Genomic DNA, 27,690 nt, shown 5'->3' with positions numbered 1-27,690 from the left:
CTGTCTGCGCTTGGTTCATGTGCCTGTGCCTGAGCAGTTCCATTCTCCTCCTAATAGTCCGCCTGCTATTAATTCCCTCCTTTCGCCTTCGCCGCGCGCCGCCATCATCGACGGAGACCGCCTGCGGGCCACATCAGGCCAGCTCGACGCTACCACGCTCCCAAGCTCCCAAGCTCGTGCAGCCCAGCGCAGTCCGGGCGCCAGTCCCCTTTTCTTTCTATCCCATCCGGCAGATTGAAGCAACCCAATGCAGCATCCAAAGGAATAAAAAAGTCAAAATGATTGGGGGCGACGGCGCCCGCGAGATGGAGGGCGATGGGAATGCTCCGTCTTGATTGGTGGCTCTACAACAAAGGGCCTAGCCCACATACGGGCAACGGCTGGATCGCATTCACCTGGGCTGCATCGCTCATACATGGTATGGTTCCTTAGGTAGGTACCTTAGGCAAGGTGTAGGTACTCGGAGGCCCCTGTGCGAATTTCCACGCCGGGCCAACACCATGGAAAACAATCGCATCTTGGCTCACCGTCGGAACCACGAACCGAATACTCAAAGAAGAGACAAAAGAACCACGGTGGGAGGGGCTCTCGATCCCCGATTAACGACGGATAAATGGCTTTCTGTTTCTCTGAATCCTTACGCCCCATGGGCTGAGGCGAGAAGCGAGTGAATCGATCCATTGCCAACCCGATAGCAGAGCCTTCAATTTCCCTCGACAGGTTCGGAATATTTTCACCAAACTTCAAACATTACTCTCACCGGCGAAGTATAGTGTCTCCCCACCTTTTCCTCCTCCAGCATGCCCCCTCCACGTCCGCCCTCGACGACCCCCTGATCACATCTGACGGACCCAACAACTCCACATGGATGAATCTGCACAAGATAGATTACCCAATCGGCCGTCGACTTCCACCAGCGACTTGGTTCGTCTCTCTCTGTGCCGTGTCGCGGCTCAACAATGGGACTGAGGAGGAGCACTCTGTACGGATAGGAGCTCCAAGACATCGGTCAGCCCGCCAACGCCGCTGTGTGTTCCCACACCTGCCGAGTTGTCCTTCCTCGACGCTGATTGCTTCTCTTTGCCGCGCTACGAAGATGCTTTTCCTTCTCGACGGTCCCAGGTCCAACAATACGAAGCCAAACCATCCTGTGTCGCCATCATATTCAATATCCCGTGCTCAGCACTGTCTTACCTCTCTCTCTCTCTCTCTCGCGTGGATTACCGTCGCTGGCGATCGGTAGCCACTCATAGGGCGAGTGGCCACTGCTGAAACCCGCCCCTCCTTCGATTGAATTGGCCTGACCTGACCTGACCTGAGCCGCCTGAAGGCTGAGCCTGACGAGATTAGTGCTGGGCCGGCTCACCTGTCGCTGGCATCCTCCGCACTTTACCACACTTGCTACGTTCAATTGCTCGCGGCTCTTCTGGGGCCCGCAGGCAAGAACCAGACAGGCTCAGGAACAGGAATGGGCACAGGCACAGGCACAGGCACAGAGGGGACAGGGGGAGGGGGCACCTTCATCCATGACAGAGAGACGTCCCTGAAGATCCCGGCCTTATCCCACGACCGTTAAGCCGCAACCCCATGTCCCACCAGCCATGTCCCTCACACGTCCATAAGAGGCTGAGTTGACTGAGGTGTGGCACTTTGTTCCGCACGAGCCAGCGGCGGCAGCAAAGCAGCATGAACTTGATGAGCGAACCCAGGTCTCCAAGAGCAGATACGAGTCGGAGAGTTGCGACCTTCTCCACGCCTGTGTCGTCGTCACTCGTGCCGGAGCCACCTCCTGCGCCCATCGTCGACTGTCAAATTTCCCTTCATCCAATGCGTCCATGCTGGCTGTTGCCCATAGACACACACACACACACACACACACACACACATATGCACACACGACAGCTGTGCACCTGCTCTGACAGAGGCTGGCATTTCATTAATCCATTGGCCTTCAGATGTCTTTCACCCGCAATGCTGGCTGCACCCGCACCCCTCTCGACGTCGACACACACCACTCCACCCCCCAAAATCCCCACCACGGTTCCAGGTTCGTCGTCGACGTTACATCCCCTAAAAATTCTCTTCATCCTTTTCGGGACAACAGCCTTTTGCCCACTTGCAGCAGGTTTTCTGGGTACAGCACGCTACGGAGCATCTGCCCTGCCCAACCATGCTCTCTCCGCCTTACAACTTTCCACCATGCTGCTACCTGCGTGAATAGGTACAGAGCTTCCCCCCCCCAGACCCTGTGCTGATGATGACTGTTCACGAGTTGCAGCCGCTGCACCTGCACAGACAGTTCGGTCCAAGGTTCTTAGTAGTTCGTCGGACACCCCTCTCTGCCTCTCTTCTGCTGCTGCTTCTCTTCCTCGGTTCGCTTTTGCCGCACCCCGTCTACTAGTGGGCATAGCTCTCTCCATCCCATCTCTCCCGAGAGCCCACAGACGACGCCCGTTGGCTCCTTCGTGAATCACCTGCAAACCATCCGTCTGTCTGCCCATGCGACTGGATAACTGTGGCCCTCCACTGACTGAAAGTCCCCCCTCCCCTCCCCCAGGCCAGGGTTGCAGGTACGTACTCTTTCCCTCTCACACACACCACCCTCTGCTGGCCCGAACCCACTGGCTGGGCTTCGGTTTGAGGACGAAGGAAACGAGCCAATCATCTACGTCAAAACGTTTCGACTTGAAACAAGAGCGGCGCTCGGCGGCCAATCAGACCCTGTTTTCGACGTGACAGCGCAAGACGATCACGACAAGAGGTGTGAACATTTGTCCAAGTTGCGCTGCGTGGTTGGAAGCCACTGGATCCAGCTGTACAGAGAAAATGCGAACGTTGGCCGTCTGACGAGGAGGGGGAGGGAGAGCAGGCCGGGACAGGCGGGCGGGCGTTCTGTCTTCTCGGCTCGCCTGGGGTTAACTACCTACTGCGGAGCTCTTGTGTTGCTCTCCGGATCGTGAAAAAACAGCCATGTTGTTGCTATACCACACCGTTGTTTGTTTTGTTTCCTCTTTTGAAGGGGTTGGTTCACAGAAGGGGGGGTAGGGGAGGGGGTGGTGGTTTCGGTCTGTGATCCAAGTATGATGTGCGGTATGATGCGTGTTATCCCATCTTCGCTTCCCGCGCCGCCTTTAAGGGCCTGGCTGTCTGGGCACGTCAACAAAAATAACGAAACCCACGAGGTTGAGAGCATGGTCCGTGGACGACGGGCCATGGCCCTGACAAGCACTTGGAGCCTGGAGCATTGTCTCACCGAACCAGTGGCCCGTAACCTGGCTGTCGGGAGACGGGCCCGGAGGAGGAGGGGTTGGAAGGGGGCCTTGCTACGGCTCTTTTTCTTCACGGCTGTCAGAATATCCGGCCGAGGACGACACGGTCTGTTACCGTCTGTTTTGTTTCTGATATCCTCGCTTGGCCACAGGATGACGGATTTGAGAGTGGGTGGCGCATCGCGGGAATGGTCAGATGGCTTGTGAGATTCGACGACGACCCCGGTCTTACAAATCAGGTTTCTCGTCTGTTCTTTGACGTTTCTGCCTCGGAAGACGCAGAAAAAAAAGGATTCTTCGAGCTTGGACCCGTCGAGGACGTTGGACGGTGACTCAACTCTCCCAGCATTGTCTCCAGCATGTCAAGGCGATGTAGCAACTGAAGTCACACGCGCAAGAGTGTACTCGGCTCCGAACCTGCAGACGCGATAGGTTACCGACAGATGCAAGGTGATGGATGGGAGAGATATGCTTGGCCCGTCACTTTGTTAGTACTTCTTTTTGGGCGCCACCTTCTCGGGAACAAGCAAAGAGCGCTATTGTTCTCGAAGATGACATATACCCTTCCAAGTCGCATTCTGGGCTTTGCTGCGAGTGCTTGCGGGTTCCGTCCAGTCAGATTCGTCCGCGCCTGTTGGTATGCGGTGGTGCTGGTTGCGTTCCATTTCTTCATTGCTACGTTGGTTGTTTGCTTCTTTGCCTGCTGCCGTCCCGCCGCCGCCCTTGCTGGCTGACATGTGGTTGTGCGCTTGTCGTCGTCGACTGCATGTTGCCGCGCGCCACCGTCTTTATTGATTTCCTCGGTGGGTGGGAGGTGTAGCAATGTGCATGGGCATGGGTATGGGCAAACCAACGGCGATTTTGGGCCAAGCAGTCAGCAATATGTATGCTCGGCATTGGGCGACGATATTTGCCGCGCCGTTGGTGCATCTTTTGCGAGTGCGACAGAGACAGCCTCCGATGGTGTGTTGCATGTGCCGAGAAACATCTCCGCAACGTCTTCTTTATTGAATGCCTCAGTTGTGGCGCTTGGGCGACGGTGATGCTGGGCAGAGAGTTTCCCGATGTCACGCCGCCATTGCCCGAGTTTGCGGTAGAAAGTGCTTATGTAAGATTGCTGGGGCTTCAGCTGGCGCCAGGTGGTCGCGATCAGTGACGGCCCATGAGCTTATCAAATCGGCGCCGGGGCCGTTATCAGAAAATTTCGAGACTCGATGCAAGTCACGATCGAGTAACGATATATTGCGACGACCACGAATTGAAAAGCTCCACGTCCACAATTTTGACATCACGGATACTTGTGTCTCAGATTCTAAAGGACTTTCGACCTTGACGTGAAATTCCGCAAAAAATGCCCAGCAGGACAGAATCCGAGGACGTCGCCATGGACGAGGCGCCCCCCTCTCACCAGCCCGAGGAGAACGAGGCCTCTGAGGAGTCGCCTGAGCAGGAAGAGGAAGAGGAGGAGGAGCCCCAGCGCGTCAAGATTGTACGGTTTATTCTGTTGGCGCATCGCTGAGTTAGAATGAGAGTTGTTTATGCTAACGGGTTCACATAGCTCCCTGGTTCAACAGACACCGCTGCCTCATTCGAGTTCATCGATGAGGGTCACACGCTGGGCAACGCGCTGAGATACATCATCATGAAGAAGTGAGGCCACCCTCGGGAGTTCTTATTGCCGCTCATCACTAATATACGAAAAGCCCCGACGTCGAGTTCTGTGCCTACGCCATCCCTCACCCCTCCGAGGCCAAGATGAACCTCAGAATTCAGACCTACGGTATGTTCTCTCGTCCCTTCAACACTAATGAACCCAACTGACGTGTGCTGCAGACGGAACCGCCGTCGCTGCCCTCCAAAAGGGCCTCAAGGACCTGCAGGCCCTGAGCGACACTGTCGCGGAGGAGTTCATCCGCTCCAAGGAAGAGTTTGGACGTTCTTAGCTTTGAGAGACGGGACGAGATGTTTGCATGTCAAAACAGGCGTTTTAAGGGGGGTTTTCCGTAAAAATCCAAGGTCATAGACAAAACGTTAATGAGCAATTGAAATGTTTTTTTTTTTTCTTTCCCCGAGGGTCGGACTTTTGGATTGGTTTCTTATGTACACAAGCTCTGAGCCTCTCTTTCATACCGCTCAGTTACGACCCTGGAGGGGAGTGCATGTGGTCAGTACGGATTTGCGCAGCAGCTGTGTATATATATCTGATCCCGAGTGGGATGTCGCTTGGGGGACTCACCTCCAAGAACCCAGTCATGAAGTTGTTGGGCAACCGCTTGTCTCCTCTAAAGTTCTCCTCCTTGAAGTAGGACATGATGTGGGTGGTCTGCTTCCAGAAGTTCATCGTCTCCTGTTTGTCGTGTTGTCAGCCGTTGTTCCTCCCATCTCCCTCTATGGCCCGGCTCGCCTCGACAGAACGACGGAGGGGGCGCATACCTGGTATTCGGCGTGGCTCTTGAAGATCAGGACGTCGACAACGGGGAGCTTCTTGGCGAACCTGTGGCGCTCAAACTCCTCGCGTATCCGGGTGCGAAGGACGGAGACGGGAAGGGGGACGTTGTACATCGTCTGGATCTCGGGCGCCTGTTTCCAATTCCTCGCGGTTAGCCTCCTGTCACCCTCTCCCATGACCCCTCCATCCACCACTCAATCGGGCAACCGCAAGCCGGCCGTCTCGGATCGTCAGGTAAAGGAGCGAAAAACATACAGCGCGGATCCATTCTCTGTACGAAGCGAGGACCCGTCTCTTTGCGTCGTTCCAGTTGGCCGCTGTATGTCCCTCCTTGTCAGCAGCATTCTTCCGATGCGTCAATCGGGCTCAGGACGTACACTGCCGGGTCGTCTTGGCGAATTGGGTCGGTGTGATGGCCATGGTGGGCGCGCGCGGGGTGCTGGGTGAGGGATTCGGGTTCGTGATGGAGGCTTGCCCGCGGTCCGGCTATCTTGCACTGGCGGTTGGTCTTGCGGGAAGCACGCACAGCTCCAACGTTGGGAGCCGCCCAATCACGTGTGGGACTTAGTCAGCCCGGAGCTGTTGTCTGGCACGGCGGCGACGGCAGTGGGCTGATAAGATAAGCTCGTTCCTACTTTGGCCCCACTATCGAATTAAACCTCCCGACTTCACTGTTCGTCATACTCCCGCGTCGCAGCACGTTGATCCTATCCCCGAAGTTCACAGACAACCGTAGAATACCGCGACGCGATCGACTTCGACGACGAACACATTCTCTAAACGACACATCCGCCGGACAAGATGCCTCCCATGCGTCACTCGTCGAAGCGCAAGCCGCCCCCAGAAGGCTTCAGCGACATTGAAGACCAGCTCCTCATCTTCCAAAACAAGATGAAGGACGCGCAGAACAAGCCGCCGCCGACGGGCCCGAAGCACCAGGCGCAGTGGGAGATCTTCCAGATCGCACACACGCGAAGCCGCTACGTGTACGACATGTACTACGAAAAGGAGGCCATCAGCAAGCAGCTGTACGAGTGGCTGCTCAAGAACGGGTACGCAGACGCGATGCTCATTGCCAAGTGGAAGAAGCAGGGCTACGAGAAGGTGAGTCGCAGTTCGGAGGTCCGTCGGAGTCCTGCTAACGTGTTGTCCTTAGCTTTGCTGCCTGCGCTGCGTCCAGACCAAGGAGACCAACTTCAACTCGACGTGCGTATGCAGAGTTCCCAAGGCCCAACTCAAGGGGGACCAAGAGGTGCAGTGCGTCAACTGCGGATGCCACGGCTGCGCTTCGAGTGATTAGAGAAGGGTTCGACACGTCTCACACTTGAAGAGGCCCCGTTCAGCATGGCGACACACATACACATCATCGCGGGAGACAGGCGTTCGGCGTCATAGGAGGGTTGATCCTGACCACGAGTACGAGACTCGGGGTCTCCTTATTTTGCTGCAAAGAGGTAGTGATCCTTTCAATTGACCGTTTTGGTATCATGATGGCCTGAACGCTAATCAAAGTAGTGCTATGCTTTGTGACGTCGTGTTCATCGTTTTGCAAAACCTGCCCGCCCGCCGCCTCGCCCAAACCGTACGCTGTTCGGTACGAATTGCAGCGCCGACATGGCTCCTGCGAGGTCCTCCATCTCAGTGTCTGGACGTTCCGTCGGGTCTGGCGGTGGTGCTGCTGGCTGTGATGCTGCGGACGGGGTCTTGCCCTCATCTTCTGCCGGCGGCTTACGCCCTTCCTCCTTTTGCTTGCCGCCGCCCTGCGTCTCTAGGATGCTTGACTTCCGCTTCGACTCTTTCGTGTTGACGGCGCTGGATGACTTGCGTCGGTGATGGCCGCCTTCAACGAGTAGTGACCGCCGTCCGTCGATGCCCTCCTTGGTCACCGCAAAGAAGAAATTCTTGGGGTACATGTGCTTGTCTATGAGATGCATTCGTCGCTTCTGCGGCGTCATGCACTTTCTCTCGCAGCCCTCGACGAAGCATGAATACTGGGATTTGTCAGCGGTCTCCTTGCAGCCCAGGGGGCAATACTTGACTCACCGTGTGCTCTCCTCTCTCGCGTCGCACTGCAGCAAAAGAGTCATGACACTCCTCATGGTGAACGTTGAGTAGATGCTCTGACGGCAGATTTCTACCGCATTCTAGGCACCGGTTCGTGTGCGTCTTGACATAATGCGCCTCATAGTCGTCATAAGACTTGAAGGATATAGCCTCGCGGTGAGGTGGCAGGACACACTTCATGGCAAATTCCTGAAAAGTACCCTCGGCAGGCTCCAGCTCTGTGATCTTTGTTGCGCGGTCATCTGCATCAAGGGACCTAGGGGTGGTGCTCTTGTCGGTTGCGGAATCGGCAGCGGAGGGCTCCTCTTGGTCCTCTCGTGAGCGTTTCATCTTGAGTGCGGCGAGCAATGGGGAATTGTTTACTTGCAATGCCGCTACAGAATCCCCCCTCCACACCAGGCTTGTGCAATCTCTTGTGTGCTGAAATTAGAATTCGGGAGGAGCGGGCAGGAGCATGAGTGAGGCTCAGGCCCGGGTGTAGTCAGAAACCCAACTGAAAATGGCAACCTGCGCTACCTGAGGTATGGCGTAGCTGTGCAACAGTGTTTGGTGAGAGAGACACGGCAAACAATAGCTATGGACTTCGGGTATGGAATGTTTTGGGCGGTGGAAGATCAAAGACCGGGGCAGCGGCGGTGGTAGTGGTGGTGGTGGTGGGGCACTGACGGTCAAAGACAACAAGCAGATCAGGTCAGTCAGCAGCCAGGACTCATCATTCATCAATCCCATCCCATGTCGGGCAAAAGCATGGCAAGGCAAGGAAGGGCCATTGGCCACTGGGCGGGTTGCCAGGCCCAGGCTCAGACTCGGGCTTCCTTACCTTAACAAAGAGGCGGCAGCCATTGGTGCGCAACAGAGGCTGTGCAGATGTACCTCCGTTAAGGATGGCCTGGGCTCCCTTGGAGGAAGACTTGAGAGTTGGTAGGCCTTCAGCACGCAGAGGGACCCTGTGCACGGGCCATGTGCAGCTGTTGAGGGGCTCCATCCAAAATAACTGATCCCCAAGGTGGAAACACACTTTACCATAATATACCTTGAGGTTGTTCGCGTCCCTGTGTCTTCATTGAGACCCGACATCGCCGTCTCTTTTTTTCCTCCTCTTCCTGTGCCTTCCTCTGTCTGATTGCACACGAACACCACCACTGTGTGTCCCAGTCTGAGTGCCTCTCCCCTCTTCCCTCTTTGAATGTTTGCTACTGAGTGGCGCATCGCTCGTCGCTCCTTCCCTCCGAAACCTCCACCCAATGTTTTCTTACCCGACTTCTTCACCCAAAGAACGTGCCGCCACAAGCCCTCGATCCGACTCCCCGAGCCTGTCGTTGTTGTTGTCGCCTCCTGCCTCTGCCTTGCCCTCGACTCTGCAAAGCGCCTGCCACCTCCCAAGTTATGGATCGCGCGCGCACTCAGGGATCGGTTTCGAGAGCGTGTGAGCACAGCACCTAGCTACGGGCTCCTTCTTTTTTGGCCTTGTCTTTGATCTTTGGATTCCCGGGGTTCCTCTACTCCAAACACCACAACACCATCGCAACAATACCCCTCTAGGCACAGGGCCTGATCCTGTGCTTTCCACCATGGCAGACCACACTGAGACAGCAAAGGATTGCTGGCAGTAAGTCTATCCATCCCCCTTGTCCTCTTCCCCTCCATTGTGCCTGGGATGGGGCGGACGTCTTTGGGCGCATCTGCCGGAGGCCCCGCGATCCTTCGCCTGCCTTCCAATGATGACTGACGATAATTAGCTATGCGCAAAAGGTCCGCAAGCAATTGCAGAAGGAGCTGGAGAAGCTCAAGAACGACTCCGAGGGAAACGAGCTTAAGCGGTTCGAGGCTCTCGAAAACGTCATTGCCAGGTACGCACGGAGCCGTCTCTGCGATTGGAGAGGGCCTACTAATTCGAACCCAGTCTCCGGCTCGCCTGTATCCAAACCATTTTTCATTCGTTCGAGTATGGAACCACCGAAAAGGTCGACAACAGCCTGTGGCAGGCGCACAGCCTCGTCAACTCCGAGTATCGCAAGGCCTCCCTCCGCCTGAAGGGCTCGCAGCACAATGTGCTCAAGCGCAAACTCGACAAGATGTACATGGCCTTTCTCAAGACGGCGCAAGGCTTCTACATTGCCTACATCCAGCGTCTGGCCGCCGTCTTCCCCGTGCCCGAGCTTCTGCGCATTGCCAAGGGCATCAAGGCCGAGAACCTCGTCGAGCAGAACCCGATCGCGAACGTCACGCCCGTCGTGCGCCAATGCATCCTCAAGTTCTGCCATGCGGCGCTCATCCACCTTGGCGACCTTTCCAGATACCGCACGCAGAATCGCCCCAAAGTCCCTTATGAGGCGGCTTTGGTTTACTATTCGCTCGCTCACGACATCATACCAACCTCGGGCTTCGCCCACCACCAGATGGGCATCATCTACCTGGATGAAAAGAAGCACCTGGATATCATATACCACTTCTACCGCGCCCTGGCTATCGAGGAGCCTCATCCCATGGCGACACAAAATCTCGAGGCCGAACTAAAGACTGTTCAACAGCCGTCAACCCCAGCGCGTCGCGCTGGCCCCCCGGACCCGCAGGAGGCTTTCGTGCTCTGGTTCGTCCGTCTGCACTCCCATCTCTACAAGGGAGAGCCGTTCCCGCAGCACCAAGAGCTCGAAGACGAGGTAATCTCCCGACTGGAGATGGCCATCAAGGCGCCAAACACGCGGGAGATGCTGCAGAAGATGGTTCTACTTAATATTGCGGCCTTTCATCATTCTAACAGAAAAATGACCAGTATGTAGTCCATCTACTCTCGAGTACGGTTTGCTGACTTCGCCTAGATAAGTGGACTATCGCTGCCTCGCGATCCTCGCACTTCATCCTGCGTCTGAACGCCCGCTTCTTCTCGACGTTTTGCCGCCTTCTCAAGAAGGAGGTGGAAGACATCATTGAACGACAAGCAAAGGGCGAACAGACTTCCGCAGACGGTGCCAGCAAGGAGGCGGATAAGATCACACCCCTGCTCGAAAATACCCTGCCCTTTGTGCGCCTCTACGCAGCTTGGCTCGTGGCCTGCCGTGTTGAGATTCTCAACGCCCAAGACCCTCTCGAGCCTTTCGTCAAGAACATGTACAAGGACTTCGCAAAGGCCCTGACTGTTCTGTGCGAGATGTATGGTAATGAAGATCTCAAACTGACACCATATTTGCTTCCCGAGGACCAGGAATCCGTAGGACTACTTCCCCTCTACGGCTTGCAGCTGCCAGAGACCTGCCGCATTCACTACGAAGAGGGTACCCGAACGGTCAAGCCGCAGGCTATTCATTATGACGGCCAGCAACTCGATGCTCTTCACGAGGTATTCGCCAGAGTGTTGAACACGATCAAGTGCGGATTCTTCCTAGCCAATGACGACACCAACTTTCCCTTCTCATACGGCACGTCAACTAAGGGTCTTACGTTTACTTTCGAGGAGGACTACGTTGCCAAATCAACAGCTCAAGAGCCCGCAAGACCAGCTGTCGAGGATAGCGCGCCTGCGCGGCCCCCGTCTGCTCCCAAGGAAGCGGCACGAACAAAGCATGTCCAAAAGGCGCCGTCCAAATCGGCACCAAAAATGCCGCCACTTAAGCCTACCCCGTCACGGACGCAACAACAGCAGCCCACGCCTGGCCGCAACAGCAACAAGACACAGGGCCAGTCCGACTACGATTTCAGTTCCGATACCGATATGCTGAACATGGTCAACGACTTCCTGATGCCTCCTAGCGCCACCCATGCTTCCCCTGTCCAGAGTCCCGAAGACACCTCGTACGGAATGAACTCGGCAATGGCAAACGAGGTATTCAATGTGCCCCCGACTAACAGTCCGCCCGCACTCGGATCCGCCACCGGGAAAACGTTCCCCAGCCTGCCATGGAACATGATTTACACACCAACACCGCACACCAAGAATTCTGAGCTAACACCGCCAGACCGTGCTGCGCGAGACGCGGCTGCGAGGAAGTCCTTCGATGCTGGCGCACCTGCGAGAAATGTCCAGATCTCTAGCACAGGTCTCCTCGATGACCCCTTCGCGGATGGGCCAGACGGGCAGTACTTACCACTGCAGCACCAGCAGCAACAGCAGCAGCAACGACGCTACCCAGGTACACCTGACTTGAATGCTCACCAAGACCGTCTGTTGCAGGCCTTTGGCAAGCAGCCGACAGACACAAGATCTATGAGCCGTGATTTCTCGGGAGGCTACGGGCTTTGGAACAGTGCATACCCAGAGGTCAGCCCGAATGCACTCCAGCCGCGAGCGTCATCCGCTCATGTGCGCTCACTGAGCGGAGCTCGGCCTCAGTATGCCCCCCAAAGCCCCAACGTGCCCCAGGCCGGAGAGAACTTTCCCTTGTCGTCAGACACTCAGTTCTCCAACAACAGCGGCATTTTCCAGAGCACTCCGTGCAACGGGATCGCGTATACTGCGACGACCGCATTTGGACGTGGTCCCATCGCCCACATGACGGAGGATCCCACTCACTACAAGAACCTGGTCAGACAAAACGGTGGTGCTGCTACTGACGGCTACACTGCGGGCTACAATGACATGATCCTACAGTCCGCTATGGCCGACGAGATGAGGCGCGCCTCTGGCCAGAACCTGCGTCGTTGAAGGGCACTGAGGGATATGACTTGCTTCTGAAAACACACACCCAAACAAGCCCAGCCCCCGACCGCTTTGCTGGTCGTGCGGCTGGCAGATGAGAACATCATCTTTGCTATTGCGATGTGAGCTTAATGTGAAGCCGCTCCGAGTGACGTGCAAGCTGACCATGCGTACAGGGAAGGGCAACTCAAGGTGCCAGCCAATCGCCGGATAATCTTTGCTCTCGCGAATTGCTTTTTGTCGGGCGGGTTTCACATGACAGGACGGAGGAGACTAGTCAAGGGTTGTTCACCAGGCTGTTCTTGTGCAGCCAAATCGTTCCTTCATATTGTTTACTATTTCATGACCCAGGGCTCGGATCGTGGAAGATGTCAGGCCCAGATTGCGAGTTGATGCAAGTGCTATTGCCACTCATTTGATGCTCCCCCCGGGAGCCAACGCCGTTGTTGAAACCTTTTCCCTTTGACCCCCTCAACGCCAGACTGTCGAAATGGACGGATATGCTCTAGGCATTAGATGCAGGCTGCATTGCCTACAGTTTAAGCAGAGTAGGTCTGCTTGGGGAAGGGGTAGCTAGAAAACATTGTTAGCAAATGATCGAAAATATCACAATAGTCGTGCTCATGTGAGAAAGAAGTGATGACTTACGAAGGACCAAGCTCCTGGATGCTGAGCTTAGCAAGCCACTGGCCCATGTCGATGGACTCGTCGAGAGACTTGCCGTCGACGATACCGGCCATGAGACCACCGGCGAAGGCGTCACCGGCACCGTTGGTGTCGTTGATCTGCTCCTTGGCAATAGGCTTGACGGGGTACTCCTTGACGGTGTCCTCGCCCTGGACGGCAACGAGGGTGGGCTCGGTGCCCTGGGTGACGATAGCGACGCGCTTGCGCTTCTCGTTCTTCTTGGGCAGGTTGGCGAGGGCCTTGGCGATCTCCTTGAGGTCGGTGGTGCCAAGGTTGTGAGCCTCAGCGTAGGCGGCGGCCTCGGTCTCGTTGCCGATGACGTAGTCCCAGTAGGGGGCGCTGGCGTCGAGGGGGTCCTTGAAGAACTGGCAGATGAAGGGGGCGGACAAGCTCACGGCGAAGATCTTGTTGTTCTTGGCGGCCTCCTCGGCGAGCTTCTGGATGGCCGGGGGGCAGACGGTGAAGTGGTAGCCACCAATGTAGTAGGCCTGGGCGCCCTCAACGAGGGCCCAGACGTCGGGGCGGGTGAGGTGCTCGAGGTCATAGTGGTTGGCAGCGCCGAGGTCGGTGCACATGGAGCGGTCGTGGCCGGTGATGACAACGCCGCAGCGGCCGGTGGCGATCTTGGGGTCGACGCGGTACTCGACGCGCAGGCCGGCGGTCTTCACGGCATCGTGGAGGATGGCGGCGTACTTGTCGTCGCCGACACCGCCGAGGTAGACGACGGAGTTGGGGGGCAGAATGTACTGGGCACCGCGGGCGGTGTTCTGGGCGGCGCCACCGGCGATGAGCTTGGCGTCGTAGTTGTTGAGGAGGTCCTCGTAGATGCCGAGGTGCTTCTCCTCGGCGAGGATGGCGTCGTTGGCCTTGAGGCCGTACTTTTCGAGGAGGGCCTCGTTGCCAACTGCTTGGATATCTGGCGGTGGGGTGTTAGCCTTTTTTTTCGGTCCGGTCCGTTTTGGGGGGAGCTCGGTGTTAAGGGAGGAGGGGTAAGTTGGGTGTTGGTGAGGAGGGGCAGTTGCGCGGTTGCCCCTCGCTTTGAGAGATAGAAGTATTGTAAATCTTACCAAGCAGAGGGTTCTCGAGGCAGAGAAGACGGAATTCCTTGGAGGCCATTTTGTTCAATTGGGGTATTCTGGGGTGTACGGAGGAGGTGTGGAAGAGACGGTGGGAGAAGGGGGAGCTCTTTTCAGAGATTTTGATTTTGGTGCTCCGGCGGGCAATACTGTAGCAAGTGATGGTGGGGTCGACAGTGTTGGACCTGTCGGAGGAGGTGGGGTGGTGGGAGAAACGTGCTTGAGGGCGGGCAGCTGAGCTCGCCGAAGGGAGGACGGTGGCAGGGATGGTGGGGCGAGTCGAAAAGGTTCTTGTCGCTGTTGCATCGAGTGAGATTGCCGCGAGTCTGAGCTGGGGCACCAGCAGCAGCCGGTGCTTGGTGAGACACCTGACCGAGGCGGTGACGGACGACATTGTTTGGGTTGATTGGTCTGATCGGACGGATGTCAATTGATGGAGTTTGGTGATGGAATCTGGGGAACACTGGATTCACTGGTTTGGTGACCCGGGTGGGTGTCGGTTTTTGTGCCCGGTCCCCTAGAGTCAGATCATGCCACTTACGAGCTGATGATGAGAGCGGGAGCAGTCACGAGATGGCGCGGTTTCCTGTTCTGTAATATTTCAGATTGACGAACCCATGTTACCAGGGCATCTTGGTCTGTTGAAGAAAACCAGAAAGCTACGTAAAGGCAGCCGGCCTCTCCTCTCTTGACAAGTCCATAACCCCGTTTTGATTTTGATCAGCTCGTACGCACAAACTCCGGCCTCTTTCTTTTTTGGTCATCTTCACTCATCACATTCTTGGTCCCGCGAAGTACACGTGCCTCCCTCTTGACGGGGGGAATCATGGCGTGTTCATTCAATGCTCAAAATGCCTTTTTGTACTTGCCGACGAGCTACCAGGTGAACTGCCCTCGCGAGTACCCTCAAAAGATGCCAGCCGCGTAACACCAACCCAATGGAACCCTGAAATCCAGCCAGACTATGACATTTATTCCTTGGTCTTCTGGGTACCACGGAGGAGACCGGTACGTCTGGCAGCAATAAGACCGGCCTTCTGTCCCTGGGCGGCGTAGCGAGAGATGGTAGAGGCCTTTCCGATATGCTGGTGGTTACCACCACCGTGGGGATGGTCGACGGGGTTCATGGCAACACCACGAGTCTTGGGCCAGCTGTTGCGCTTGACAGCGAATTTGTGCTTGGCGCGAGAAGCCTCTGTAGGAATTTGTTAGCGATTCCGTTCCTTCTCCCATACTATTCCCCAAACTTCAAATTTCCAATGACCACGGGCAAAAACGTACTCAGGAGGGGCTTGTCGGTACGGCCACCACCGGCAACAATACCGATCATACCACGGGCGGCAGAGTGGACGACCTTCTTGGCGCCGGAGGGGAGCTTGATGCGGGTCTTGCCCTCATCGGGGTTGTGGCCGACAACGGTGATGTAGTTGCCGGAGGTGCGGCCGAGAGTGCCACGGTCACCGATCTTGGTCTCGACGTTGGAGACGACGGTACCCTCAGGCATGGAGCCGAGGGGGAGGACGTTGCCGACGGTCAGGGCGGCCTTCTTGCCGGCGTAGATGAACTGGCCGGTGTACATGCCCTCGTTGGCGATGAAGGTCTCGGTGTGCTGCTTGAACTTGTAGGGGTCGCGGAAGACGACCTGGGCGAGAGGAGCACCACGGCCGGGGTCGTGGATGATGTCCTTCACGACACCGCGGACGTAGCCGTGACGCTCGGCATAGTCGAGGTTACGGAACTGGGCGGGGGCCTATTTTTGCGAATCGTTAGGATTCTGAAAATTGTCGTGCGCTGCGGGCGCAATTATTCGGGGACGGGATTTCGATGCTCACCTTGTTCAGGCGGGTGTTGGCCGTGAAGATGCTTCCACGGCCCTTCCTCTGGTTGCGGATCTGGAGGCGAGACTGTCAGCGATCATGGTTCCTCCCATCATGTTGGTCTTCCATCATCGAAAAAAGTTCGCGGGTTTCGGATCGACGAAATTCGGAAATGTGGCAGCGACAGCGAGCCGCAAGTCGAGAACCGTCTGTTCGCAATGATGGATGATCGTCAATAGAGTAATTACTTACAACGCGACCCATTTTGGCAGTCCTCTGGCGGTCGGAGGGCTAGGTGTTGTCGACGGTGGTGATGGTTGGGAATTTTTGCAACGAACTCCAGTGACAAGGTAATTTTGGGAAGCAGCTCTGGTGGGCGGAATTCGGGGCTCTCGCTAGAGCACGTGTCTGGTCACCTGATCTTCTGCAGAGGTAAAAAAAAAATCGAGCGGTGCCAAGTGAGAAGTGGAAGAAGCTCGGACGGCAAGAATCCAGGCTCCACGGTGAGTCGGCGCGCGGACCCACCCTGACATCCACCCCGCTTGCTGTTGGCCAGCCTTGACCCGTCGAACGGAACGCCAGCACCGCGTCACGATCTCCGCACTTTTACCCTCACCTCCCGAACGTCCTCTTGACGGCCTCATTGGCCTATGTCCACGACACGGTCGACGGCGATGTGCACGACAGTCCCTTGCTCAGCCAAATGTCGCGAATATGATGGTCATCAACACACAATCGCTGTTTAGTGCATCAACTCATGAGTGGTTTCTCTCTGCTCCTCTCATCCGTTTCGCTCCATTTGTGGCTGCATTTGCTAAATGTCTTGTCAAGGTTGATGAAATCGACTTGGATTCGGCGTGTGTTCTGGGCGGGTACCGTCTAGAGACGCCTCGTGGATTTTGGGTGAGGTTACGCCCCAGGGTCAAGGGCGGCAAATGGTGTGGTCCAGCGATCAACGTCATCGGCATCACCCCTGAACAAGAGCATCTTACGCGTGCCGGTATCGCGTTCATGTCTGGTCAGGCTTCATTTCGCATGCTCCAGGCCTTTTTTTGCGCGAATTGCTGTCAGAACCGTTGAGTACGGGATCAGCATGTACGGTTGCGAGCGATCGCCGTCGTGTCCGGCTGCCTCTAGTGAGGCGCCATTGGACAACCACTCGGGCTTCATCAACACCGCGGAATGAACGCCAGGAGCATGTTTCTGACATCGGTCTCGCGGTCCCGCCGGTTCACGGGTGCCTCCAGCGTCATCAGCTGTCGGCAATACTGATAGCCTCAAATGGGTGCTGGCGGACGACCGCAGACGCAGGGCTGCTTTTCGCAACATTTGCACTGCATTTGCATCGCGATAGGTTCATTTTTTTCGAGATTGGCGAGGTAGGCTCCCAGATGCAAAGTTGCGTGGGTGTACGGTCTGGGTGAACCGGTTTCGCTGCACGGTCATGTGACATGTGATCCAGACAGTGGACAGCGGGTACGGGGATTCCGCAGGAATGCACCATGGATCGCAGCAACCAGCAAGACTCGGCACCAAGCATCAGGCATCTTCTCATCGTGCCCGAATGGTTTAGGAGATGGTTAAAGACACGTGCAGGTCGTTGTTATCGTTTTGGCTTGGAGCCTCTACCGCAAGGTGTGGGGGCCGAACGCAAGGGTGAAGTCGACATCAGCAGGAAGTCGAGCAATCACCCACGGCGGGAATGGCATCAGTTTTGGCCGTTCGATATGTGCAGGACACAATGGTTGGCAGCCCGCGTGCTCTGCACATAGCGACTGCGTGCATCCAGACGGCAGGGGTATCACAACTAGCCGCCACTCCACATGTGCACCACAGAGATTCATTTCCGGCCCAAGCAAGGGAGCACGATTCTACACTCGGGGAGGATGATATCGGATTTCACGGCCACGAAGAAATCGTAGGCAGGCGCGGTGTTGGGAAGAAGGTTTGTCTGGCCTAGGATGCCTACAGTGACCGTTGAGGTGGGGTACGGCCGAACTGACGTGGGTGCTCCAAGATCTTGAGGGCAAGACCATTGAAGCATAATCCACCAGGTGCGCAAACAGGGCGAAGTGGACGGACGGCAATTGGCAGGTAGCATGAGGAAGAAAGCAGCAGATGGAGAAAAAGCTCGCAGCCGTAACGACCTGTTGAGTCTTTGATACCTCACTGAGCTGCATAACGGAGAAAGAACGTAGGTAGGCATATTAGAATTCAAATGACTCGGGCCTATCAGAGAGAGAACCAGGCCCGAAGAAGATGCGGCTCAAGCGTGACTTAATTAGACCGATGGTGGGCGTTCGAAACTTCCTCGCTCGACATACACCGTCGCGCCCCTACACCTCCACCCACCTTTAGTTCAACCACCACGATACCCACCCCCATCAATCTCCCAGAACCACACACAACAGCCATCACCAAAGAAAAAAAGTGCAAGATGGCCGACGACGACTCTTCCGACCTGTCGTCGTTATCGTCGCTGTCGCCAGTGCCCTCCGACATCGAGTCTGACGCCGCTCCCGAGCCGGAGCCCAAGAAGGATGGCATCCTGAAGTTCTTCCCCAAGCTCGCCAAAGGCAAGAAGGCTTCTGTGGCCAAGAAGGAAGCTTCACCGCCCCCGCGCAAGAGGTCGCCCTCTCCGCCGCACGAGAACGCATTCGAGGACAATCAAGACATCGCAGTACGTCCGTTGTCGCGTCGAGTCGCGCAAAAAACGCGGTTATTCGCGTCCCCCACGTCATAGGGCCTGCTAACAAGCCTTCAGTTCCTCGTCATGTTCCGAAGCCGATTCAACGATGCCTTCCCCAAATCCCTGGCCAACTTTGGCCCCCAAGAGCTCGAGCGCGACATCATTGATAACCCTCCTGGCGAACGAGTCGAGGCGTTCCTCTGTGGTCTCCTGTTCTTGCTCCTCAACCGCAAACAGGATGTCAAGTACGTCAATGCGCCAGCTCCGATATGGTTCATACGGGTTGCTAATTGAATTGCTAGGGCTGGCCAATACTCGAAGGCTCTGGATGATGCCCTTTCCGCACACAAGGCGCAGTGGCCGCGGGAGTGGGAGGGCGTCAACCCGCTCTCGGGGGGCAACACTTTCCACACCCTCGCGCCCACCCAGAGAGTACGTGCAGAAGCCCCAAATCCTCGATGCATGTCTTTCAACCCCTCGCAGCATGCTAATTAAGTCTCTAGCTCTCTCTACTCCGAGCGTTGGCCCTGTGGTCTCTCTCCGCGTCCGAGACCGTCAAGACGATCATCAACAAGTCGTACAAGGGAAACCGCCACGAAGACGACCTGAACCAACCACTCTCTGTCCAACCGTGGGGCTCTGATAGTGACAAGAGGCGCTACTTTTTGATTGAGGGTTTGGACGACACTGCATTCCGTGTGTACCGTGAGAGCAACCCCGCCGGCTTCAATCGCACGTGGTGGTCGGTCGCCGGGTCAATCGATGAGATCAAGGCCCTCGCTGAGAAGCTGGAGACCAAGGATGGCGGGCCCAAGGCCAGGAAGCTTGCTGAGAAGATGATGGCTGCAATCCCTCGGTTCGAGGCCACTGAGGAGGTGAGTTTGACTACCTGGACACCTGGATGTCTCAGCACGCATGTGCTAATTTTTGCAGAAACGCCGTCGCAGAGAATATCGCCAGGCCCAGAAGGCTCGTTTCAAACGCCCAGAGCCGGGCTACTCATCCTATGAGGGCCGCACAAGAGGCAAGCGTATCAAGTACAACTACTCCGACGACGAAGACTTCCTTACGGATTCCTCATACAGGCGCTCTGCACGCAACACAGGAACCAACACACCAGCGGAACCCGCCGGGCCCGTCACCACTGCCAGCGGTCGTCAGATCAAAGCCCCGACTCGCCTCAACGCAAGCAGTGCCGCTGGTAGCGTCAACGGTGACTCTGGAGATTCTCGGCAGCAATCGCCTGCTCTTGGAGCCGGTGGCAGGCCACGCAGAGCTGCTGCAGTCAACCACGGCACCAATGGATGGTCGTCGTCGAGAGGCACCCGCGGCCGGGGACGTGGTTCGACTGATGAGGACGAGGACGATGCTAGTGAGCCTGACCTTGGCGATGACGAAGAGGACCACGTCCCGGATGAGAGCGAGGACGAAGAAGACGACATGGACGGAGACGAACAGATGCTCGATGACGATGATGTTATTGAAGAACCGAAGAAGAGCTTGATCGTCAAGCTATCAGTAAAGAAGTCGCCGACCTCGGTAAAGACGGCCATGATTACTCCTGGGCCGGAGGATGAGGCCGCCGGCAATGGCCAGATGGATGAGATTATTGCGAAGCCCAGGGAGAAGACGCCGGAGCCCGTCATCAATGTTGCCACCAACAAGCAACCCTTGAGCCCTGCGGCACCGAAGACTTCTCTGGCTTTTAGAGGAAGCCCAGACAAGCCGCAATCTCTGCCGCAGGCCGTCGACGTCGGCCACCGAGAGTAGGCCTCTCCTGTGACCGATCTTCACGACTTTGGAGGCGTTTAGGGAAAACATACCAGATGGCGTACGGTTCATTGAACGGCACAACGGAATGAATGGGCGATTTTTTGTACGAGCAAATGCTCTTCCATAGACAGTACTACGGCCAGTACTGAGGTTATTTGACGCATTCTTTGATGCGACGGTACCCAAACGGTACCCGTTTTGCAGAGGGGTCTCTGCTTTAGTTTAGTTTAGTTGTACAGATACCATATCATTCGTGTCCTCTTTTTCATGCTAGTGTCCCCCCGTGCCTATTCACAGCTCCTTCCTCAGCCTCCATGTGTCTCGTTTTGGGGGCGGCAGCTTCCAGTTGTTCACGCCGTACCACCACCTGCGTACCCTCGCGCCGATGGAGCTGCCGTGGACCTGAGCGTTCTTGTTCCAATGGTGCCAGCCGATCAAGAACAAGTTGTAAACGACTCCTTGCGCCAAAGGCATCATGACCTGTGCCATGTCAGTCCTGGAGCCGACTCGCAGACATTTGCAAGCCACCAACCTGGTCTCTCACTGTAACCCACGCTACCCTTCCCCAGGTGTCCGCCTTGGAGATGCTGTGCAGGTAGCTCTGCTCGAATCGGAGGTCGGGCATGGGCGGAAGCTTTGCTGACCGCGGCTTGGGGTTCAGCACACTGTAGGGGATGTCGTCGTCGAGCTCGTCATCGTCAAGGTCATCGTGTGACGAGACGGGTTCTAATGTCACCGGCTCCTTCTCCGAAGCGGCTGTGGTGGGGTTGAGATCGTGATCTGGGGACGGGGCACGGTTAATGTGCGCTGTCTGTATCGTCTCGGCGATCTGAATGGGCACGTTGGCGGCCATTGTGGGCTGTGCGGCGTTTGTCTGGGGCGGTGTTGAAGATGGCGATGGCCCGACTGCGAGCTCGGGGTAGCTACTCTAAGGTGGTGACGGAACTGTAGGGAGGTCGCGATAGAGTTGGCCCGTTAGTTGCATGGCTAGCGTGAATGCATCAGGGCGATGAGCGATGCCCGTTTAGATGCATGGGCTCTTCGCCAGCTGAGGTCATGGCCTTTTCCCAGCTCGGGGCACCATTTTGCCCAACCTTCCACTTAAGGTACCTACCTAGCGGCAGAGATCGAGTGGGGCTGGATGGGCAACTACAGGTACGAAGGGAGTAACAGGTGCACACATGGCTTTGTCTCAAACCTCTGCAGTCTGCGCCTGTGCCTCTATGGTGTTTGCTGACTCTATCCATGGGGACAGCTGTGCCCGTTGACTCATTTCTCGCGACATCCGATGAAATGCGAAACTCAGCTGGCCAAATCCGAAGATTTTACCTTGCGTACCTTACCTTGCCTGACCAAACTTCGGTTTGTTTGAGTGAACCATGGGGGCGGCTCCAGCAATGACGACGGCACGTGCGGGCTGCGGGAGAACCTGGAAGGGTGCAGCAGCCCAGCTGGTGCGCTGTAACTGGACGTCCCCAGTGGCTGAATGGCTAGGCACCCAGCACCACTATGACTCGCTTGCGGTTTAGCGCCCTAGGACGGGATTGGGTGTGTCCCCAGTCAGGCCCAATCCTTGTGCGGTGACAGCACAAAAAATCGACCTACATACGTGGAGCATCAAGTTTTCTTTCCTCGCAACACCGCATCGCATCGCACGCATCGGGAGAACCGCGCGACGACGACGACAAACCCCTCACCGTCACGCGACCGCGTACCCTTCATTTTGTTTTCGAGTTCGTTAATTCCCCCGACCTCAAGATGGCGGACGCTCAGAAGGACGAGGCCGAGAAGAACGTGAGTAGTCATTTTGCACAGTTTAACGGAGCCCCTCCTTTTGCCCCGCGTTCCAAGACTGTGTACAGTGTGCAGGCCAGGCTGACTGATGCGTTTGTTGCCATACAGATCGAGATATGGAAGGTGAAGAAGCTCATCAAGCGCCTCGAGGCCGCTCGTGGTAACGGCACATCCATGATCTCCCTCATCATCCGTACGTCTTTCCGCCGTGATGCCGCCGCCGCGACCCCATTTGACTGACCCCACCACAGCTCCCAAGGATCAGATCTCGCGTGCCGCCAAGATGTTGGCTGAAGAATACGTACGTCTCGCCCCTCTCATGCCGAGTGCGAATGACTGCTGACACTATCGCGCCCAGGGTACTGCCTCAAACATCAAGTCCAGAGTCAACAGACAGTCCGTCCTTTCGGCCATTACCTCCACCCAGCAGCGTCTCAAGCTGTACAACAAGGTCCCCCCCAACGGCCTGGTCGTCTACTGTGGTGAAATCTTGACCTCGGAAGGCAAGGAAAGGAAGGTCAACATCGATTTCGAGCCCTTCAAGCCCATCAACACCTCCCTCTACCTCTGTGACAACAAGTTCCACACCGAGGCCTTGGCCGAGCTGCTCGAGTCTGACCAGAGATTCGGTTTCATTATCATGGACGGTAACGGAGCCCTATTCGGTACTCTTTCCGGAAACACCAGAGACATTGTCCACAAGTTCTCGGTCGATCTCCCCAAGAAGCACGGCCGTGGTGGTCAGTCCGCCCTGCGTTTCGCCCGTCTCCGTGAGGAAAAGCGCCACAACTACGTCCGCAAGGTTGCCGAGTTGGCCGTCCAGAACTTCATCACCAACGACAAGGTCAACGTCGCCGGTCTGATTCTGGCTGGTTCTGCCGATTTCAAGAACGACCTCAACGCCTCCGACATGTTCGACGGCCGTCTGGCTTCCAAGGTTATCAAGGTTGTTGACGTCTCCTACGGCGGTGAGAATGGCTTCAACCAGGCTATCGAGCTGTCCTCCGAGACCCTCGGTAACGTCAAGTTCATCCAGGAGAAGAAGCTTATTGGAAAGTACTTTGAGGAGATCAGCCAGGACACTGGCCGCGTCTGCTACGGTATTGAAGATACCCTGAAGGCTCTGGAGCTCGGCGCCGTCGAGACCCTGATTGTTTTCGAGAACCTGGAGATCACCCGCTGGAAGCTCAAGGACAGCCAAAACGCCGAGCACATCCTGCACACCACCAAGCAGCAGGAGGCCTCCGGCCGTGATGCCTTCTTGGACAAGGAGACCGGCCAGGAGATGGAAGTTGTCTCCCAGGAGTCTTTCCTTGAGTGGATTGCGGAGCACTACAAGGATTTCGGTACCAACCTCGAGTTCGTCTCGGACCGTTCCACGGAAGGAAACCAGTTCGTCAAGGGATTCGGTGGTATCGGTGGTATCCTCCGATACAAGGTGAACTTTGAGCAGTTGGCTGATATCGACGACGATGATGAATACTACGACGGTATGCTCCTCGAGATGATACCTCGCACAACAGTGGCTGACGTTTTACAGATTGACCTTCCGAATCCCTCGAGATTGAGGGATCGACTCAAGCATCGTCTCTAACGCATAACAGCGAAGAGGAGTCCGCGCGCGCGGCGCCGCAGCCCGCCAACGCGCCGGCCCGCGCGCCCGTGGCCGCTCATCGGCTCTTCGCGGAAAGAAGCCCGACGAGCCCGGCTACCCTCACGCACCAAGTGGCGCGCCCGAGCCCGCTTCGGTCTGTTATGAAGGCCTCTTGAGTTGAGAACTAGTCTACAGGTACGTTGATGAATGATACATATAGGTGGGGGATGTGACTGACAACTCGCAGATACTCCTCTAGTAGGTAGAGGACAATTCAAAGCGGTCGGGAGGCGGCCGCTTGTTTGCGACTAGATAGAATGAAGTCAATATATTGCGTAGTCACTCCTTGAACCTTGTGCCTTAAATTTGAACAGTGAAATATAGGAAGCGGTTGCTTGTTCCCATGTAGGGCGAATTACTCCAACCGAACCTGAATGATGAACCGTCTTGTAAATGGGCACTGTGGTCATGCCCGGTCTGAATGGTTCCTATTGGTTTCTATTTTGCGAGCCTCGCTGTACATTGAACCATACTTGAGCCATCTTCAGCAGCTCTGTCATGAGGGCACTGTCAGATATGCAATTATCACATATACGCTGAATACTTGCATAACCACGTCAATTTCCTGGCTTCCTTCATCTACCTCGTGTAAGTCTCATCAACAGTCAACATGAGGCCGCTCATCCGCCGGCTTCATGCCTTCAATCGAAACATCTCAACACATCATGCCGCCCCTTCATTGGAAGCGGGCATCGCTCAAATCCTGCACAAGAGCAAAGACGTACCAGACCACCTCTCCCCGACCTCTTCACATTTGCTAAACCTCCTGTTCTCTGACATATTCGCTGCGTCCTCAAAAACATCTCCCCGGGAGTACCCTCTTGATGCGAAGTCCGCGTCATTCCTCCCGCAGGGCCACCACCTCGCTTATTTCCCACTCCAGTCCCCGCCCTCAGGGCTGATGCCAGACGGCACAGACCCAGACCATTGCCCCGGCGCGCCCTTCACCCGCCGTCTTTGGGCAGGGGGCGAGGTCAGGTTTCGCGAAAGCTGGGAGGACGAGCTGCGTCGGGATGGCAGACGCGTCGCCTGTGTCGAGAGCGTGGAGGACGTCCGGCCTGAGAAGGGCCGGGTGTGGGTTGAGCTGTGGCGGCGGTACGGCGCTGCTGCTGCGGCGGGCAAGGGCCCTGCGATTGAGGAAAGAAGGACTCTTGCCTTTTTGCCCGATGTAGATATGCCGTCCTCTCCCAGGAGAAGTTTGAAACGTACGTTTGGGCGTCAGTGATGGAAGTGAGTGGGATGTTAACCAGAGACAGCGCCGCATCAGCCGACATATTCTCTCACCATCACGCCTTCGCAGAACCTCCTGACGAACTTTAGCGCGTTGACATATAACGCTCACGCGATTCATCTTGATCCGGCGTGGGCTAGGCAAGAGGGTCATCCGGCGACACTGGTCCACGGACCGCTGACCTTGGCTCTCGTGCTTGCCTTTTTTAACCAGAGAGGCCAGCGGGTAAGATGGTACGGGTATCGAAACCTTGCACCGCTTTATTGCGGCCGCGAGATGACGGTGTGTTTGAGGAAGAAGGAGGACGGCGAAGAAAAGAAGTGGGATGTGTGGATACAGGATGCTGAAGGGGGAATGGCCGTGAAGGGCACCGCTACGACTGTTGATGGCTAGACAGCTTTCCGAATTGGGTCTCATTAGGCCTGTCCATTACGCCTTATTCCAGATCTTCGAATGATTCAAGCGGAACGACTTTATTCAATGATGAGCTCTATTGCTGTCATTGGTAAATAGAAGTACAATACACAACCACGAACGGAAGAAAAGGTTCCCGACAGAATATTCTAACCAAGCCACTGCATGTTCACCAGTTCGGGAATCATTCAGCCGCCAGCGACCGTCTCCTCCTCCCAGGCGGGAAAAGCAGGAGCGTCTCCTCCAGAGCATTTGTAAACGACATTCTGGCTCTGCTGGGTGTTGAATCCAAGAATGACATCCCCCGTGCTGTTCTTGACCTCCAACCTGAGATCTCCAGGTCCACCTCTGTTGTCCCAGTAGACACGGAAAGGAATGTGTGCCGACTCAGTGAACACGAAAGTGTCAACGAGGTTGGACTGCTCCGTAGAAGCCCAGAGTCCATACACGTCGCTGTTACCAGCGGCGAACGAACCCGACTTGGCATTGTCACCAAACCAAAGGAGCAGGTCATCGTCTGGCTGGTTGGCGAAGACGGTGTAGACTCCGGGTGTGACGTTGATATAGCCACGGTGCTGGACGATGCCGCACGTCGAGGTTGTTCCTGCCGGGCCCTGGGTTCCGTAGAGTCTCAGAGGGCTGAAGGCTTCATTTCCGTTGTTGGAGAACCCGATACTTGGGGTCACGCCGGTGAGAACCGGGGTTCTGCCCCCTATGAGGCGGTTGAGGTCAAAGTTGCGCGGGCTGTTGCTCCGGACTTTGAGGTAGTTCTGGCACAGATCCGAGTTAAAGTCAACGGAGTAAAGAGCATACTCGAGGCCCGGGGTACACGTGGGTGTGCTGGCGCTGGAAGAGGTGGTCGTGGTCGAGCTGAAAGTCGGGCTCGGCGGCTCCGGAGTAGAGGAAACCGGGCTGTCCGAGATGGTCGAGCTGGGAGACGCAGACGAGGTCGACGAAGGCCCAGGCCTCACGACTGTGATCGTGGTTGCCTTGACGCCTTCGAAGCACTGGCAAGCGGACCAGTACGCGGTGACATCGGGGCACGACGAGGCGTAAGCAGGCTTCGTGCCTGTGATCACAGGAGCGGAAGCCTGGCGGGGACCATGGACATTTCTCTTGGCGGCAGAAGGCGCGGCGCCAGCCCTATTGTACAGAGTCAGCAAGTGCTCGTGAAGCTTAGGCTGGGGGTCACGGACTCTGTCACAGTGGTGGTGACGAAAGCCGCACAGAGCGACGATCTTGAGGACAAAGACGGGTCCTTTCGAGCAGTACCAACGACTTGGCGGCCGCAGTTGTTGTTACAGATTGATGCCGCTGTCAATGAGGGGAGCGCCAGGGCGATCTGGAGAAGAACGTTGTGCTTCATCTTGAGATGAGAAGAATGGTAGTGGTAAGAGTCTGAAGATGTTGGATGATGAGGAGGCTTGTTGTAACGCGGTCGAAGACCAGACTATTTATACCTTATTTCCAGCTTCATTCAACTACATGCGAGACTCATCGCGATACTATTTCGAGACGCTCAGCAGTTGACCAAACATCGTTAACGCTTGTCGAGCTAATTTCCACCCACCAGCTGGGGTCGAACATGGCGACATGGAACCGGAGATCCCGGTGTGGTGTTTTGTAGAGATCTGGATGTAAGATTACCCCATATATCGACATTTGCGAGACAGATTCTGGGGAAGTTTACCCCTGCGCAAGCCACCCAAACCGCCGCTCTGGAGCTCCATCCCTTGCAGAACGCCATGGCATGCCGATGACCAAACACGGCCCAGACGACTGTGTGTTTGTAAATTCAGCTTCGAAGCGAGGTGATGTTTCTGGTTGGCTAGTGTCCGAACATGTGGTAGACAGGAAGTAATGCTGAACGAATTGATTCTGTCGGAGGTGCCAGAGACTCAGTGGCTGCAAGGAAGAATGGAAGGCTGAGTTGCAGTCAACCGCGTTTTCTCACTACACCAGGACGATTCGCGAAATTCAAAAGAACGAATACGACGTGGGTGATATCTATCGCTTGCTCGTAGCCTCCTAGGTTTGACCAACTGTAATCTTCCTTGACTGCTGGGGTTATGTCCACGAACAGGCGATTTTGTTCTGTCGGGGTACCACCACTTAGATCATCGAGCATTTGACAGCCTTC

At 56.1% G+C, this 27,690-nt stretch overlaps 13 protein-coding genes across 13 annotated transcripts; 7 read left to right on the top strand and 6 right to left on the bottom strand.

The window, feature by feature from the left end:
- Window positions 1–2,257: 2,257 nt before the first annotated feature.
- On the top strand, window positions 2,258–2,960 carry CGCS363_v001335 (uncharacterized protein; the record flags this gene model as incomplete). Its single annotated transcript, XM_036633184.1, has 3 exons — window positions 2,258–2,320; window positions 2,411–2,487; window positions 2,558–2,960. 3 exons carry the CDS (start codon window positions 2,258–2,260, stop codon window positions 2,958–2,960), a joined length of 543 nt encoding a protein of 180 aa, XP_036501893.1.
- Window positions 2,961–4,620: 1,660 nt separating this feature from the next.
- On the top strand, window positions 4,621–5,212 carry RPC19 (DNA-directed RNA polymerases I and III subunit RPAC2; the record flags this gene model as incomplete). Its single annotated transcript, XM_036633183.1, has 4 exons — window positions 4,621–4,758; window positions 4,828–4,919; window positions 4,973–5,049; window positions 5,103–5,212. The coding sequence occupies 4 exons, from the start codon at window positions 4,621–4,623 to the stop codon at window positions 5,210–5,212; spliced, it is 417 nt and encodes a 138-aa protein (XP_036501894.1).
- A 190-nt stretch (window positions 5,213–5,402) lies between these two features.
- CGCS363_v001333 (NADH-ubiquinone oxidoreductase 14.8 kDa subunit) lies at window positions 5,403–6,138 on the bottom strand (the record flags this gene model as incomplete). The annotated part of the gene is made up of 5 exons (XM_036633182.1): window positions 5,403–5,414; window positions 5,506–5,616; window positions 5,703–5,849; window positions 5,974–6,035; window positions 6,096–6,138. 5 exons carry the CDS (start codon window positions 6,136–6,138, stop codon window positions 5,403–5,405), a joined length of 375 nt encoding a protein of 124 aa, XP_036501887.1.
- A 381-nt stretch (window positions 6,139–6,519) lies between these two features.
- Window positions 6,520–7,018, top strand: cwf14 (Pre-mRNA-splicing factor cwf14; the record flags this gene model as incomplete). The annotated part of the gene is made up of 2 exons (XM_036633181.1): window positions 6,520–6,822; window positions 6,875–7,018. 2 exons carry the CDS (start codon window positions 6,520–6,522, stop codon window positions 7,016–7,018), a joined length of 447 nt encoding a protein of 148 aa, XP_036501888.1.
- Window positions 7,019–7,256: 238 nt separating this feature from the next.
- On the bottom strand, window positions 7,257–8,112 carry ZNF511 (Zinc finger protein 511; the record flags this gene model as incomplete). Its single annotated transcript, XM_036633180.1, has 2 exons — window positions 7,257–7,709; window positions 7,762–8,112. 2 exons carry the CDS (start codon window positions 8,110–8,112, stop codon window positions 7,257–7,259), a joined length of 804 nt encoding a protein of 267 aa, XP_036501889.1.
- Window positions 8,113–9,353: 1,241 nt separating this feature from the next.
- On the top strand, window positions 9,354–12,421 carry SMG7 (the record flags this gene model as incomplete). The annotated part of the gene is made up of 4 exons (XM_036633179.1): window positions 9,354–9,391; window positions 9,522–9,632; window positions 9,686–10,554; window positions 10,602–12,421. 4 exons carry the CDS (start codon window positions 9,354–9,356, stop codon window positions 12,419–12,421), a joined length of 2,838 nt encoding a protein of 945 aa, XP_036501890.1.
- Window positions 12,422–12,954: 533 nt separating this feature from the next.
- Window positions 12,955–14,572, bottom strand: ado1 (Adenosine kinase; the record flags this gene model as incomplete). The annotated part of the gene is made up of 3 exons (XM_036633178.1): window positions 12,955–12,988; window positions 13,064–14,018; window positions 14,170–14,572. The coding sequence occupies 3 exons, from the start codon at window positions 14,570–14,572 to the stop codon at window positions 12,955–12,957; spliced, it is 1,392 nt and encodes a 463-aa protein (XP_036500945.1).
- Window positions 14,573–15,149: 577 nt separating this feature from the next.
- On the bottom strand, window positions 15,150–16,259 carry RPL2 (60S ribosomal protein L2; the record flags this gene model as incomplete). Its single annotated transcript, XM_036633177.1, has 4 exons — window positions 15,150–15,373; window positions 15,460–15,928; window positions 16,011–16,070; window positions 16,248–16,259. The coding sequence occupies 4 exons, from the start codon at window positions 16,257–16,259 to the stop codon at window positions 15,150–15,152; spliced, it is 765 nt and encodes a 254-aa protein (XP_036500944.1).
- Window positions 16,260–18,432: 2,173 nt separating this feature from the next.
- On the top strand, window positions 18,433–20,454 carry CGCS363_v001327 (uncharacterized protein; the record flags this gene model as incomplete). The annotated part of the gene is made up of 5 exons (XM_036633176.1): window positions 18,433–18,675; window positions 18,760–18,929; window positions 18,987–19,116; window positions 19,188–19,559; window positions 19,618–20,454. The coding sequence occupies 5 exons, from the start codon at window positions 18,433–18,435 to the stop codon at window positions 20,452–20,454; spliced, it is 1,752 nt and encodes a 583-aa protein (XP_036500943.1).
- A 294-nt stretch (window positions 20,455–20,748) lies between these two features.
- CGCS363_v001326 (uncharacterized protein) lies at window positions 20,749–21,310 on the bottom strand (the record flags this gene model as incomplete). Its single annotated transcript, XM_036633175.1, has 2 exons — window positions 20,749–20,937; window positions 20,990–21,310. The coding sequence occupies 2 exons, from the start codon at window positions 21,308–21,310 to the stop codon at window positions 20,749–20,751; spliced, it is 510 nt and encodes a 169-aa protein (XP_036500942.1).
- A 905-nt stretch (window positions 21,311–22,215) lies between these two features.
- SU2 (Eukaryotic peptide chain release factor subunit 1) lies at window positions 22,216–23,819 on the top strand (the record flags this gene model as incomplete). Its single annotated transcript, XM_036633174.1, has 5 exons — window positions 22,216–22,251; window positions 22,360–22,444; window positions 22,503–22,552; window positions 22,610–23,741; window positions 23,815–23,819. The coding sequence occupies 5 exons, from the start codon at window positions 22,216–22,218 to the stop codon at window positions 23,817–23,819; spliced, it is 1,308 nt and encodes a 435-aa protein (XP_036500941.1).
- Window positions 23,820–24,515: 696 nt separating this feature from the next.
- On the top strand, window positions 24,516–25,529 carry CGCS363_v001324 (Hydroxyacyl-thioester dehydratase type 2; the record flags this gene model as incomplete). The annotated part of the gene is made up of 2 exons (XM_036633173.1): window positions 24,516–25,110; window positions 25,162–25,529. The coding sequence occupies 2 exons, from the start codon at window positions 24,516–24,518 to the stop codon at window positions 25,527–25,529; spliced, it is 963 nt and encodes a 320-aa protein (XP_036500940.1).
- Window positions 25,530–25,738: 209 nt separating this feature from the next.
- Window positions 25,739–26,916, bottom strand: CGCS363_v001323 (uncharacterized protein; the record flags this gene model as incomplete). The annotated part of the gene is made up of 2 exons (XM_036633172.1): window positions 25,739–26,693; window positions 26,747–26,916. The coding sequence occupies 2 exons, from the start codon at window positions 26,914–26,916 to the stop codon at window positions 25,739–25,741; spliced, it is 1,125 nt and encodes a 374-aa protein (XP_036500939.1).
- Window positions 26,917–27,690: the final 774 nt, after the last annotated feature.

The sequence above is a fragment of the Colletotrichum siamense genome, assembly GCF_013390195.1.
Source record: "Colletotrichum siamense strain Cg363 chromosome Unknown KSG_Cg363_contig01, whole genome shotgun sequence".
NCBI classification, from domain to species: domain Eukaryota; kingdom Fungi; phylum Ascomycota; class Sordariomycetes; order Glomerellales; family Glomerellaceae; genus Colletotrichum; species Colletotrichum siamense.
This window is presented reverse-complemented; position numbering and strand designations above follow the sequence as displayed.